General features: G+C 44.8%; 1 protein-coding gene across 4 annotated transcripts in view; it reads right to left on the bottom strand.

The window, feature by feature from the left end:
- Positions 1 to 234: 234 nt before the first annotated feature.
- Positions 235 to 14,510, bottom strand: part of ANXA2 (annexin A2) — a 48,677-nt gene continuing 34,401 nt past the window's right edge. For all 4 annotated transcript variants that reach the window (XM_020894113.2, XM_070469200.1, XM_070469202.1 and 1 more), the window contains 9 exons: positions 11,381 to 11,494; positions 8,220 to 8,310; positions 7,239 to 7,318; positions 5,845 to 5,904; positions 4,107 to 4,200; positions 3,432 to 3,527; positions 2,951 to 3,009; positions 1,591 to 1,713; positions 235 to 603 (listed from right to left, as the gene is read on the bottom strand). In XM_020894113.2, the coding sequence (XP_020749772.1) occupies positions 544 to 603; positions 1,591 to 1,713; positions 2,951 to 3,009; positions 3,432 to 3,527; positions 4,107 to 4,200; positions 5,845 to 5,904; positions 7,239 to 7,318; positions 8,220 to 8,310; positions 11,381 to 11,494 (777 nt within the window). In that variant the 3' untranslated portion in view covers positions 235 to 543. The remainder of the gene's footprint in view (positions 604 to 1,590; positions 1,714 to 2,950; positions 3,010 to 3,431; positions 3,528 to 4,106; positions 4,201 to 5,844; positions 5,905 to 7,238; positions 7,319 to 8,219; positions 8,311 to 11,380; positions 11,495 to 14,510) is intronic.

The raw sequence follows: 14,510 nt of genomic DNA, 5'->3' as shown, positions 1-14,510 counted from the left end.
GACACTGATTATTTGAAATGTCGATAGCATGACTGAGGAACTGAATTTTTAAATCATTTCATTTAAGTGAACGTAAATGTAAACAGCCACATCTGGATAGTAGCTACCATACTGGACAGCTCCTTTCAAGAGCTTTCTTCCTCGAGGGGACAGCCTTACCAGCTGGACAAGACAACCCTGAAGCATGTCTTGATTTTGAAACAATTAATTGAGAGCAAGGTCCACAAGTACCTGTTCCTAAAGTAAAAATTCAGTTTATTCATCTGTTTATGACACAGTACTCGAGAGGCAAAGTGTTTCACATCATAGATTTCACTTCCAAATCCTTGGAATGTTCATTTCTTTGGCTATAAAGAGGGACTAGCCGGGAAAGCCAGGTAATGCATAGGAAACTAAACTAACAAAAGAGCGGGCGGGGTGGGCAGCGCTAATGTCATCCTCCCAGGGATGGGCACAGGGGGCTGTTAGCTGCAAGCTGATTGTGGAGAACTGTTAGCTGGAGCACGCAGCAGCCGTCCTGGACGCTTGGGCCGTCGCGGGGGTTCAGTCATCCCCACCACACAGGTACAGCAGCGCTTTCTGGTAGTCGCCTTTGGTGTCTTGCTAAATGGCCGAGGAGAAAAAAAGAAATTCTGGGTCAGGAGAAAGATCCAAATTCTGCAGAACAGAGAAGCAGGCCCACGGCACATGAAGGCCCCGTGGGACCTGCCCAGATGCCCCCAGACCACCAGAGGCTCCTCAGAGAGTGGTCCAGGGGGATTACTGCCACAAGCGTCGAGAACAGGGGGTTCTGGGGATTAACGTGGTAAGTGACCAGAGTACAGACCCTGGTCTGCTCCTCCTGCAGTGAGGTTCTGCAGACACCACCCTCTTTCTCCCTGGCCTGCACCCTTCCAGAGAAGACACACGAGGCCCCTTCCTGTCTCCCTGTGTTGTTTTGTGGACTTTTAACATCACATGGGAAGACGCTGATAGATTAAGGACATAATTACTTAAGAGTCTAAATGGCCCCAGAATTTTAAACATATGCCCTGTGAAACCTAGTTGTAGTGAACTCAGCTCTGAATTCATCCCTGGTGACCACTGACATGCCTTTGACATTTTCAGAAAAAGGGGTTGGCAGCATACGTCTGAACTAAACACAGTGGGAGGGACCACGGTGACTGCAATCGGTGCTTATAAAAGGATGCTCCAGCCCTCCAAAACGGGGACAGGCTAGACCAGGGGAAGAGACGGAGATTCTGAGTGAGGAAATGTGGCCCGGGCTTATCACAGAGGAGTTTCAAGAAATGGAAATATAATGAAATGCAGTTTGAATTGACTGAAGTCTTTTCAGGATGTCAGCAAGTCTTACAGGATCACTGTCATGAACGCCAACTATCACAGTAGAATAGGTATGGGAAATATAAAATATCTGCCTGATTCTTTAACTTTCCAGGACACGTCGTAATAGCATTTGAGAATAAACCCCTGATATCTGATGAGTAGCATCTCTGCCCTGGGGAGTTGGGAAACAGAAAACCACCATGTTACCGTTGTTCTGCCGGACACCTGCCTGGGACCCCAGCCCCCGACGGCCGGGGGCCTCACCTGGATGTAATAGTAGAGGGACTTTCCATACTTCTTCTTGAATTCAGATCTAATTTTCAACATGTCCACTTCACTGCGCGAGACCATGATTCTAATCAGCACCTTGTCGCGAGTGCCCTTGCCCTGAAAACCAAATGCACACTCCAAGTTACAATGCACTGACAGTGTTAATCATTAAAAAGGAGTCTAGCGGGGACCTGGTGATCCAGTGGGTAAGATGCCAAGTTCCCAACTCAGGGGGCAGGGGTTCAATCCCTGACTGGGGAACTAAGATCCTGCCTGCTGCCCAGAAAAAAAAAATAATAATAAAATAAAAGTCTAGTCAGTTCTCTTGCACATGGAACTGATCTAGGTTCTTGATGGTGCCCTAAGAGATTACAATAACAGTGAAACTGCTCCCTAAAGAACAATGAGCATCTTGGAATTCCAAACACACCAGTGGCACAAACCCTTGCACACCACGCATTTAACCAACGTGAACTGAGCACTAACTACTGCAGGGCTCAGAGTTAAAGCATGAGCATTCACACGTGTAACACAAAGCTCCTGGCTCTTGGGGGCCTCGGGGAGCACACGTAACCACGTTCACCACAGCTCTGCGCCATCATGAATGGCACAGACAATAAGGACCACTGCGTTTACTTCCAGAATCTTATACCAGAGAACAGGTCAAATGTGACATGGGAAAGGGAAGAGAGGCCGTGTGGATAAGAGGGTGGCCCAGGAAGCAGCAGCAAGGGCTCGGAAGCCGGAAAGCACGAGGCACATGTGACAAGTGGAAAAGGGGATGGGGCTGTGGGAAGAGACGGCCACTGAAGGGAAAATCACAGGGCTGGCTTTGGACTCATAGAGATCCAAGGTTCGAGTCTGGCTATGCAACCTCAAGCAAGCCGAAAGCTTTCCAAGCTCCATTCTCCTCCTCTGGAAAGAAGCTGGCCACACAAGCCCCATAGGTTTTCCAGTAATGATTAAAGATGAAGTCAGCAGCACAATGCCTACTGCACAGTGGCTGCTTAATAACCTCTGTCTTCCTCGCCCATCCTGCTCTGCGGCACCAGGAGGGAATCGCTGAGAACTCTGAGCAGGAATCTAATGTGATCACCATCTGGCATTTTCTCTCCTGTGGCACTATGTTCTCTACCTGTCCACAAAAACGCACTGAAGTCGCTGGGAGAGGCAGAAGACTGAAAACCACTGGACTGTGGGTCTCCATCTGTCAGGGGCGAGCACAGCTGACCAGAGTGGTCACCTCGACAATGGGGTCTCTTTTGCCATCCACTAGTTAAGGAGACTTAGTTTGGGCCACAAAGAAAGGAAAGCCTAGTGTGGAAACATGGACCTCTCAGCCGGCTGCTCTTACCTTCATGGAGTCATACAGTCTGTCAGCAAAATACAGGGGCTTGTTCTGAATGCACTGGACTGCAGGGAGAAGAAAAGGGTCAGCACATGGGCTGCACAATGGGAAATGCTCAGGGAAAACCAGGGATCCTCTAAAACCCTGAGTGCTTTTAAACCAGGGGAGCCTGAGGGCCACAGAAGCTGATGCATATATGTGCGTTCCCCCCAAGGAGAGAGCCCTTTCCCTGATTATTTTATTCTGCCTGGGCAGCTCTCCATTTTACCAACGTAAGCCCTTCTTCAGTCCTACATCTTAAATTCATATGGTGAAGATTATGAAACTACCTACAACACGTAAAGAAGTCACACTTCCCGAAGCCACTTGAATGATCAGGATGGTCATTCGTTACTTCTCTGCTTCAGCACAGTGGACTGAAAGCTGACGTCCACTAGGATGGGGCAGTGGCGGGGCCGGGGCGTGGAAGGAGTACACACTTGCTTACCCAGATTCAGAAAGGCATTTTCCAGGTCTCCTTTGACCTCCTTCTTGATGCTCTCCAGCATGTCATAAGGGCTGTAGCTCTTGTACCTTTCAAATACTAAAGAAGAGCAACAATTATTGTTAACAGAGCCAGTAAGAGAGCTGTCAGTGGTCACCCACACAGTCACACATCACACACACACGGATGATCACAGCATTCTAGGGGTTAGGGACTGCCTTGTGAACCAGGGCCAACACTGTTCCAGTTGCCCTGGGACAGCCCTACCATGCATCCGTCCTGAATGGCACAGCCCAGGGCATGTATTTTGACCATCTTCATCTCTATAGAGTGGAACCCATTTTATTTAAGCTACAAGAAACAGTACGTAGCACCCAGCCAAGTCCCTTATTTAAAAAAATATGGCAAGATAAAATGACCTAGACAAGAAGAGGCAGCCCACCAAACAGGCACTAAACATGGAAAATATTTAGGGGGAAAAAAAGGATCCAAAATGGAAGAGAAGGTTGAATGGATTTGGTGAGGAAAAATGCATGAGATTACAGGGTACAGAGTGGAGAAAGAACTCTGTTCCGGCAGACCCGAGCTCCAACACAGACACCTGTCAGCAATGGCCCAACTGAGAGGGCCCCTCATTCAGGCCCCGGCACTCTAAGACCTCCCCAGAGCAGCACCCACCTTTCTGGAGGTGGCACACGCTCCGCTCGGTCATGATGCTGATCCACTTGGGAACATCAGTTCCTTTCCTCTTCACACCAGCATCATAGAGATCCTATGAGCACAACCAGCCAGGAAAGTAAACACCACAATCCAGAGAGCAAGGTCATTAAAAACACATCATGCAGGGGGAAAAAAAAAAAAAAAAAAACACCAAATCTACGCATTCAAAATGGCAAATGAGAAAGGAGGATGGCACTGCAGGCGCAGGAAAAATGTGCTATTTTCTTGATCAGTGTCAAAGTCTTGATCAAGAGCAGTCTTCCCGAGGCACAGACATGCAGTATGAGACTAGGTTGTTTGTGAGGCTGATGCTTAACTAGTCTTCCCTGAATGCCAAGGGAAGAACCAAGAGCTTCTACTCATCCACAGAAGGACAAGCCAATGCTCACTAGCGCCTTCCATCTGCTGAAGACAGCTGCAGGTCAGGTACCCACCCTGGGCTTCTTAGAGATTGAGAAAATGATGTAGCTGGGGAAAAAAAGCTGCTTCAACCACATTCTCAGTTTCTAGAAAACTCAGGGGCTACAAGTAATGCTAAGAATGTCAAGGAAGGAGGGAAAAAGGCTTACGCAGGAGCCAGTACTCATTGAGTGACCGTTCACTATCTGGGTGCTGCAAAGTCTAACTTCCATTTCTTTATTACAAAGCTTTTTCTACCTCCTGCTAAAAGTGCTGTGTGAAATATACTGAATTTTAAAACTAAAACGAATTAAAATTAACCTTGTTCGTCAGCTCCTGTGAAATACATCGAGACAGCTGTCGAGCCTCTGGGAAAGGCAGGCAGTTCACAGTGATCTGCATCAGCTCCCCAACTAGTTCTCAGTGACTATGGGATGGGAAGCAGCAGGGCTTCTATTTGGCCAGAAAGGAAGACCTCTGCCTCCCTCGTCTTCTCCCCCGCCACCAGGGCCGTGAGCCTCCCTGTCCCTGGCCACGCCACCACCTCCTTCCACCGTTGCGTGCTGTATGCTGTATTAGGGTTCATTTGGAGCAACCGCACACCAGTGCACACAGCGGTAGCACACCCTGTGGAAACTGGTTCCTCCATACAAAGCAAAGCTTGAACGAGCAAATGTGAGTCAGATGCCGATCCCATTATAAGGTCTTATAACTATGGCTCCCAGAAAGTGAAAATGAAGCCCACAGGTTCTTTGACATTTCCCCCTCCCAAACATGGAGCCTACCTCCTCTTCCGCTGTCTGGAGGCTAGACCTAGGGACCTGCCTCTAATGAACAGAGTGTGACAGATGTGGCAGTGTGTGGCTCTTGAGAGCACATCCTAAATGGCACCTGGCTTCCTCCGGACGCTGTCTCTCTCGGATCACTCCCTCTGGGAGAGCCTGCTGTCATGCTGTGGGAACACTGAGCCCCTTAGCGAGGCCCATGTGGAAAGAGACTAAGGCCTCCTGTCAACAGTCACGTGGGTGGGTCATCCGGGAAGCCTCCTGACGCAGTCAGGCCCTCAGAGGATTCAGCCCTGGCCAACAGTTTGTCTCCAACCTCATGAGAAGCCCTGAGCCAGAACCACCCAGCCAAGCCACTCCCCAGTGCCTGACCCACAGACACTGAGGGATAATACATGCTTGTGGTTCTATGCCACTGAATTTCAAGGGAATTTGTCACAAAGGACAGATGACTACATTGACTATCCAGAGACTAGGAAACCAAACATCAAACCAAGAAGCTTGGCACTGACCCTGGCGTCCTGGTCAATCAGTTCATAATCAATGACAGAGCCATCCTCTGCTCTCCGACCCTAAAAAAAAAAAAAATGAAAGAAAGAAAGAACATCAAATATATAGCTATGTACATTTTAAAATGAAAATGTTGATTTCTCCCCAACTCATGTAAGCCACTATTTACTGAATGGACACCCTCTGAAAATTCTTCTTCACTTACAAGTCTAGGCAAGACCAAAGATTGTTACAATAATTGAGGCAGTGAAGTGGGGGGCTGTACCCTCTGTGGTACCCATTCCTGGGCTAAGCGCCTTATAGAATCCACCCTCTGTCCACCCCCCAAAAAGGTAATGATATTTAAATTCCTTCCTCGGAGAGCACACAATCCAGGAGAAATAAGGATGGGATAAATGGTAAAGCAACACAGTATCTGTGGCTCTAAGTAGATGTGAAATGCAAAAGAAGGCAGAAATCTGTCAAGCAGTATCATCAGCAAAGTCTATGGACAACGGGCTACAGCTGAGGTAAACCCAAAGGATGCGTCAGATGAGGGTGGTACGGGGGAACGGGAGAAAGCCGCTCCACGCAAGAGGAACGGCTCAGAGGAGTGAGGTGAGCAGGGGGAGGCCTGGGGAGGAAGACTAAGGGAGGGCCAGGGTACAGAGGATGCCTGAAGGCAGTTGAGAGTTTGTATTTGATACAGAAGTAATGAGTTTTGACAGGGGACTAAAACGGTACAAGTGGATTTCAAAATGAGGGGTGGGTGGCCGTACCCAGGGCAGGTGGTAGAGAAGGGAGCTAGGGAGGGCGGTATGGAGCTGTGACAGCAATGGAGGTGTGGGGGCCAGGATGGAGCGTGCCCACTTGTCTTCAGGGTTCCTGGGTGAAATTCCTCTTCCCTTGCAGTGCTCACAGGCATTAAACTGCAGGTGGGTCAGAACTCAGAAGGGAAATGCCTTTCACCTACAATTAATGTGTCCACCTTGGCAAACAAGTAAAGATCTTCTCTCCAGGCAAACCACTACCTGGGCAAACCATCCCTTAAGAAATGATAACAGGTGAAAGAAACAAGAGGGTCACTTCCCACTGGGTCCTATGTGACGACAGAGAGAGGCAAAATGACTTTCCCCGAGTCACCAGGCTGGCACAGAAATCCAGGCCAGGAGCTAAGAGCTGCCTCTTCCTCCTCTGGCCCCAAAGTCCACCTCACCATACGGTTTTGCAGGATAAGAAATCCTATTATACAAAAATGACAACTCTGCAGTTGACAGTGCAAACCCACTGTCAAAATACAGCTGGAATTTCTGATGCAGGCCCAGAGGACTGAGTTTAATTCGCTCCCGAGTATAAAATGAGGTATGCAACTTGCTTTGGGAGGAAGCAAGGGCAAAGAAAAGAACCGGAAACTAACCTTTGCGAGGGCGACCATCAGCTTGCGGAAGTCGCCAGATGTGTCGGAAACGATGTCCTTCTCCAGATCGGTCTTGTACACTTGGAAAACAACACATCTGGTTTAACACTTCCTGCTTACGCAGCCAGCCACCCCACCCATCCCCTGCCTACTAAGCCTCTGAAAAGCAGAAATCTGTGGCAGCGTGGGTATACCCCTAAAAAGGAGGGTGGATTCTCAAGAAGGAATTTTACCCTCATAAAATCAGAACTAGTATTATTAAATTATTATCAGTGATAGGGGATACACAGCGCAGGATTAGACAGGGGATCCTCAAGCTCACCTTTGATCAGGGACCTCCTGTCTAGCTAAAATACTATTTCCCAAACTTCTTCATTATACTTATTTAGAACATCAAAATATTTGGAGGACTACACACACACACACACACACACACAATTGTGCTTTATATCTACTGATTGAGAAAATGCACAATGGCAAAAAACTAGTAAGAATTAAAGGGTACTTTTGAATGACTTTGTATTTTACTACTCAAAATAACACCTATGTTGAAATGAAGTACCACCTATCAGGTAAGCTGCATCATCTACTCCACCTCTGGCCTCCTATATTGCTTGGTGCACATGGGTCCTCCTGCCTCCTGAAACAATGATCCGGAGTCAAGTCTGGGAATCTCCTCAGCAGAAACTGGACAGCACTCAGTACATGAAATCCATGGGGGATACTTTCTACTTCTCCCCATCAGATCTCTTTTGTTTCATAGTCTCTGCTTTCCCTCTTGTATATCCTCTTGCACTAGTTCTAGGGGGATGTAATCACAACGCCCAGGCCATCAGGAGATGGAGGAGAGTGACCTGGTCACAGCAAACCCCTGGGCAGTCCAGAGGGCAGGTGTTTCTACATACGTAATCCAGGGATCCTATCCTGAACACCAGACCAGGGGGCCAGGAGTGGGAGCACCATGGACCTGGGGCTACTCACTTTCCTTGTAGACTCTGTTGATTTCCTGCAGCTCCTGGTTGGTCCTTGAGCAGATGATCTCAATGAGAGAGTCCTCATCAGTCCCTAGCCCCTGGGAACCAGGCAGCACAGACATTAGCAGGGAAACCCCCTAGCCACTAGCCCACTTCTCTGAACTCAATCAGGTAAACTGCACGCACGGGCTTGGTCTGCAGTGCGCCCCTTTCTGCATTCCACCTGAGGGATATGTACTGATTCCTTGACACAAGGTAATGTTATATTCTATTCCTTTAAAAAAAAAAAACAAAAAGCTTCACTAGAATAAAGGATGGTTTAACTGGCATTTTTTTTTTAGCTCAACTATATATATATACACATATATAAACATATAGTGAAATGGGAAGAGACAGTAATGGAATACACCAAAATGTTAAAATACAGCCCTTTTTGGTGATGGGTTTATAAAATGAATAACTTCATCTTCTCTCTATGTTTCTTTATTTTTTCAACTCCTCTAATAATCAGCCATTATTTTCATAGACAAGAAATCATTTTCTTTATTACAGAGTTCTGCTCATTAATTTAAAATAAAGGAATATAGAGATATTGGGCTGTTGTTGGCGGCCAGCATTGTTAGATTGAAATAAGTCTTTTATGAGGGAAAGGTATAGATAAGATAAAATTTTTAGCTTTACCTCTTTGAAATGTAAAACTGGGTTAATGTTAAAAATTTCATTCTTGTACTTCCATTTTTGCTTGATTACTATGCACTCTTCAGGCATTTTAGAGAAGCAAAAGGAAATAATGAAGTGCCAAATAAACCTAGACACCAACACTTTATTAAGGAATGAGAATTTGATGGGTGATGTATTCAAATTTAATATATACACTTTTGAGCTGGCGTGCCAGATAGCTTGAAAGGACTCAATGAAACATGTATTTCAAAGCTGGCTTCATGATCAAAGTCAAGATTTAATAATCAGGATTCTCTAATACCGAATATGGAAATATCACTTTGAACTAAGCAGAATTACAACTGTTTAAAATGTAAATCAATTATAAGGTGTTAATACAATAAGAAACTTACTTATCCACATGAAAAGTGTGTCAGCTATTAATTAAACTTATTAGAGTTTATATGCCCCTAAAAAAGTGGTTTGTATAATATAAGCTAAGCCTCAGGTTAATAGTTAATTCTGAATTTTATTCCTCAATCTAATCTATGAGCCAAGGCCTCTTCTCCCAGAGTTTTTAATCATGATTTGTAGAGGTGCTTGCAAAACCAAAATTCCTTCCCTTAGCAAAAGGTCTACACAACATTCTATATAAATATTATAGAGAGACTACCAAGCATCTTCAGATATTTTAAGGGGCAGTTTGTCAATCTTGAATGTAAATATAGTCTAAAAAATAACTCATGCATTGGAAGAAATGTTATTTCTTAACGTTGTTGAAATATAAACAGGTATAGCAACATAGATTTGTTTTCTTATATCACTGATATGCCCATTTTAATGTAGGAAAATTCTGACAGTGTTTTTTCTCTATATTTAAAAGTGACCTTGGCAATTTCAAACTTGGCCCAAGCTCTCCACAGACTGTCCACAGCTCCCATCACAAGGGCAATGTCTACAGTAACATACGGCAGATATTGCCAGTGGTATTGCCAGAAGTCAAAACAGATTTTTTTTAAGCATTGTTCAGTTAATGTCACTCGGAGCTTTATGGATTTCAGAAGGGTACTCAGCTGTGATAACTAATGGACGAGCTGGCCCAAGGTCAAAGATCCAGCAGTCAAAGCACCTTTCATTGGACCCAGTCACAGAGATTACAATGGTGATGGACAGCTCTTACAGGTCTGTTTCAGGTCACTGATACCTAGTAACAGACAAAAGTAAAATTATACAAATCACAACTAAATGAATTCTTGGAGAAAATAAGATAAACTGATCTGAAGTGATGATGGTCAGAAGAAATCTAGGAGAGGCTGGTTCATCCACAGCTCCAAAGGTCCCAAGAGTGAGTGTTTTCAGTGTTCTTTTTATCAAGCAAGACCTTTAAGTGCTGTTGACATCTTATTCTTAATTACACCTTCCCTACAACATAGTCTACTTAGATAACTCAGAGCAAGTCTGCTCAAATAAACAGCTTAGACTTAAGCCGGAAAACTGATTTCAGAGCAAATAGCAGCCCTGAGCTATCAACTTCTGGGCCCTGGAAATGCCTGGCTGGGAGGCTGCCTCCCTTTCGAAGTGTTCTGTGGGAAAAGTGATGACAACTGAACTGTAACATTAGCTAGTGACAGGCTTACAGGTCTGTCTCTCCATTAATTCAGAAATGGTGGCATCACAGAAAACACACTCGGACTTAGAATGAAACATCAGAACTGCAGCTTTTCCCTCTATACTGAGGCTTTAACCAGCTTTACCAGCAGAGGGCAGTGACACATTATTCAAAGTGTCACAGAAACCTTATGAAAAGGATTCTATGCTTTGCTATAACATGCGTTTATGTTTCTGTATCTATTGCATTTATATAACACTTGATGTTTTAGGTACACATAAAATACAGGGGCACTTGCAACCTAGAATTTTCACTATCTACTTTAACCTTAAAATCCATGTTCAAAATAACTGCAAAAATACAAACAACACTCAGTAGTATGTGCTTTGAAAACACAGGAACCATTCATGATCTGAAATCGCCCCTAATATCCGCAGTGATATTCTGATTTTGCCCAAAATCTGAATCAAACAATGGGACCAGCAAGGAGAAGGTCAGAAGAAGAAACAACCAAAAAAGCATCAGCAGATTTCTGTTAAGCTTCACTTAACAAAAGCTATGAGTTTTACTTTTGCCTTAATGTCATAACAAATCTTTTTTAAGGAGGAAGTGTAATCAAGGAAGTAGTTTTTCCAAATGGTATTCCAATTGCCCAGGTGCCAAGCAGTAGCAGCTGGTAACTGACTTCTCTGCATCATGAAATTTCTTTACAGTCTTAAAAAAAGTAATTGAAATATTTTTGGTACAAATCCTGAGACTTAAAGCTTCAGTTCATTCCCCCAAAATGACTCCAAATGAGAATTCAACAAAACCGAAAATCACCTAATTATACTCAGAAAGCTGTAATTCACAAATATTAATGGCGGATTTGACAGAGATTGCATCTTACACATGTTTACCTTCATGGACGCTTTCAGCTCGGAAGCATCATACTGAGCAGGTGTTTTCAATAGGCCCAAAATCACTGTCTCCAGGTGGCCAGACAAGGCTGACTTCAGTGCTGATGCAAGTTCCTTCAGAAAAACGGGCGAGAACATGGAAAAGTTGGTTGTTAACCAATGGTCCCTTTAAAACTAATAAGACAAAAATAGAGGCCTGTGTTTGTAAAGCAGATTGTGATTCTTTTGACAACTCTGGGGGTGCTGGGTCAAGGTATTCTTCAACTGCATTCCCTCTGGCCAGACCCAAAGGTCAGAAACTGAAAGATCAGACTTTGCTCTGATAATATCCAAGTTGATTTTGCCTTCTCCCCCATAAATAAAATGAAACCATAGCAGCACACAGCCTCAAAAAGCTATGAGTGAATGCCTTTCATCACAACTTGCTTACACTCACCCGTCATTCAGCCTACAGAGGGCAGGGCCCTTTCCAGGGTCAAGGGCCTTGCTAAGAAGGAGGCGGTCAGAGTAGGGAGCTGCCAGGGAAGCAGAGCCCTCGAGGCCTGCTGCTAACTTCCTGTAAAGACTCTGTGCAACTGTGCCAGAGGCGGTTCCAGAAAGTCTCCAGTTGAAACCAGAGGCTACCACGTGGCTGGAAGTAGGCTCATGAAGTTTTCCTATGCAAAACATTTCACCTATTAAGAGAACCTCTGTTTTCCATGCCAAGTTGGAATGGTGTTGACAGAGGTAGTGAGGATAAAGTCCCCCCATTCACTTCTTAACTTCCCCATTGTGTACTGTTTCTTGTGTGTGTGTGTGTGTGTGTGTGTGTGTGTACTGTTTCTTAAAGGTTCCACTGTCACCATAAAAAATCCACTGACTGATTTCAAGTCAGAGGCCTGAGTCAGCAACACATATGCAGACAGATATCCCAATTCGATGTGGCTTTTACAGATGCTTCTTCAGGGATTAAACTTCCTACAAACCATGAGCAGAGTGATGGCTGAACTCTCTTGTTAAAGTAATTTTTTTTCTTTCTTTTCACTTTTTCCCTCTTCTGTCCCTTCTTTCTTCCTCCCCTGCTCTCTAGCAGCACCCATGACATCTATGATGTTTAGCCTCTAGAGGTGCATGCAGGCTCTAAGAGGTGATGGCAGCCTGCTTCAGAGAATCTTCTTAAATCATTCACAAACGTCAAGGACTGAGATGGGTCTTAGAGATCATCTGGACCAACCCTTTCATCACCTACTTTCTCTGGCTTCCCCAAGTCCTAGTAACACCTAGCACTTAGGAGGGGACTTTCAAAGCTACTCCTTCCAATTATAGCATCAGTATTCTAACTTGGAACCTTGAGGTTAGGTAATTCCAAATTTAGTCTTCCCTCCATCCGTTCTCTGTTCAGATCTCAAATAGCATCTGGGCACCTACTGACTTCTTCCACTTCTATAATAAACTTCTCATGGGCGGTCAACTTCCTGCTTCTCACACTGTCAAGCACAGGGCTTTGCACTCTACAGAAACTCCAGATATGTTTGACAAATAAAATACGGACCATTCCTTGTATAGAGAAACCTGGCATCTGCTCGGACGTGAAAGAAACATTAAAATCAATCCTCTGTCCCAGCGCCTGTCCACTTCTATGAGTGTGCCCGTGGTTGTCTCTCATCCAGGCAGACTTGGTCCCTATTGTTAAAGATTCTACAATACAGGGCTTTCCCCATTATTATGCAAACAACACAGTTCTGCTTTGAGGATTTCCTTCATCTCAAGGGACTTCCCTGAAAGTCCAGTGGTTAAGACTCCATGCTCCCAATGAAGGGGGCACAGGTTTGGGGAACTAAGATCCCACATGCCGCACAGTGTGGGAAAAATAAAACAAAAATAAGTGTGCAGAAAGTTATCTTAAGTATTTTATGTATCTCACTTTAAAATATGACAGCTCTCCTTAGTCCAAGGCTGACAGACATCAAGAATCAGTAGGACAGTGAGTTGACCCCAGCCCACAGCAAAGCTTGTGACGTCACCAAACTCAGCATGATTCTGTAGTATCTTCCCTCCAGCAGGGTATGTGAGAGCTTGGTTCTCCATCTATCTCATCTGAAATTGAGATCCAGGCTTCTGTGATTCAATGTACACTTGTGTGTTCACACCCAACTGTGTTCGAAGATCACGCCCTGTAAGCAACAGCTGAAGGAGCAATTACAGGTATTTTCTCCAAAGAGTTGGGCCTTCTGCTCCAACTGAACTCAGCTCTACCAGTTCACAGATCCTTTTGGGAAAGTAGGGAAATAAACACTCCCTTCCATGCCTCACTACAGTAGGTTAGCATAAGTCTAGGTGGAAGAACAGCTTTATTGCATATGAGAGGAAAGAAACCACATACTTTCCTATTTATGTCCTTTCCAACTGTTTGAGAGGTTGGGTTTGGGCTTGACCTGCAACTCCCTGGACCCTGGGGGTCATGTCACCCCAACTGTATGAACATCTTTTCTATAATCCTTTCAGCTCACCTCCACTGTGAATATGAGTGAAAACTATAAAACGGGAGCTGCGGGAAGCCATGCCTACGGCACTGTCCAAGAATAAATCAAATGCTTTTAATAGCAAGAAGTTAAAAATAAAGCAGCTTGTCCTTAAAAATAAAATTTCCTAACACTGGGACAAAATAAAGGATGAATAAGTGCTGGGCTGATCCTTAACTGCTAGTGGACAAGCAAGTGAAAAAAACCAGAGAAGACCCTTTCAGCAATGGCAGCATGGCATGTTGAAGATAGCCTGGAGACCAAATAAACCACACTAACTAAATCCTGGTAGTTCCAAAGGTCTTAAGAACTCAAGTGAATATTTTTTTTACCTTAATGAGAGGTGCATGTCAGGATCAATACTCAATAGAGGTTAGTGTCCTAAGATTAAATTAAAAACATTTTATCAAGAGCCAGCAGAACTCATGAAGATGAAATGAGTGGCTACATGTAGAGAAGCGCATGCCCAGCACAAAGTAAGCATGCAGTAAATGATACCTGCTGCTGCTTTTCCCCAGCGTTTCTATTTCTATTTCCAGAACTGTTGCCTCTACATGCTCTGGCTTGGAAGAGGCTGTGGTCTTTATGAATGAGCTCCAAGCACCCCAGGGGCCACACATGTGTGAGCT

The sequence above is a fragment of the Odocoileus virginianus genome, chromosome 6, assembly GCF_023699985.2.
Source record: "Odocoileus virginianus isolate 20LAN1187 ecotype Illinois chromosome 6, Ovbor_1.2, whole genome shotgun sequence".
Classification (NCBI taxonomy): Eukaryota; Metazoa; Chordata; class Mammalia; order Artiodactyla; family Cervidae; genus Odocoileus; species Odocoileus virginianus.
This window is presented reverse-complemented; position numbering and strand designations above follow the sequence as displayed.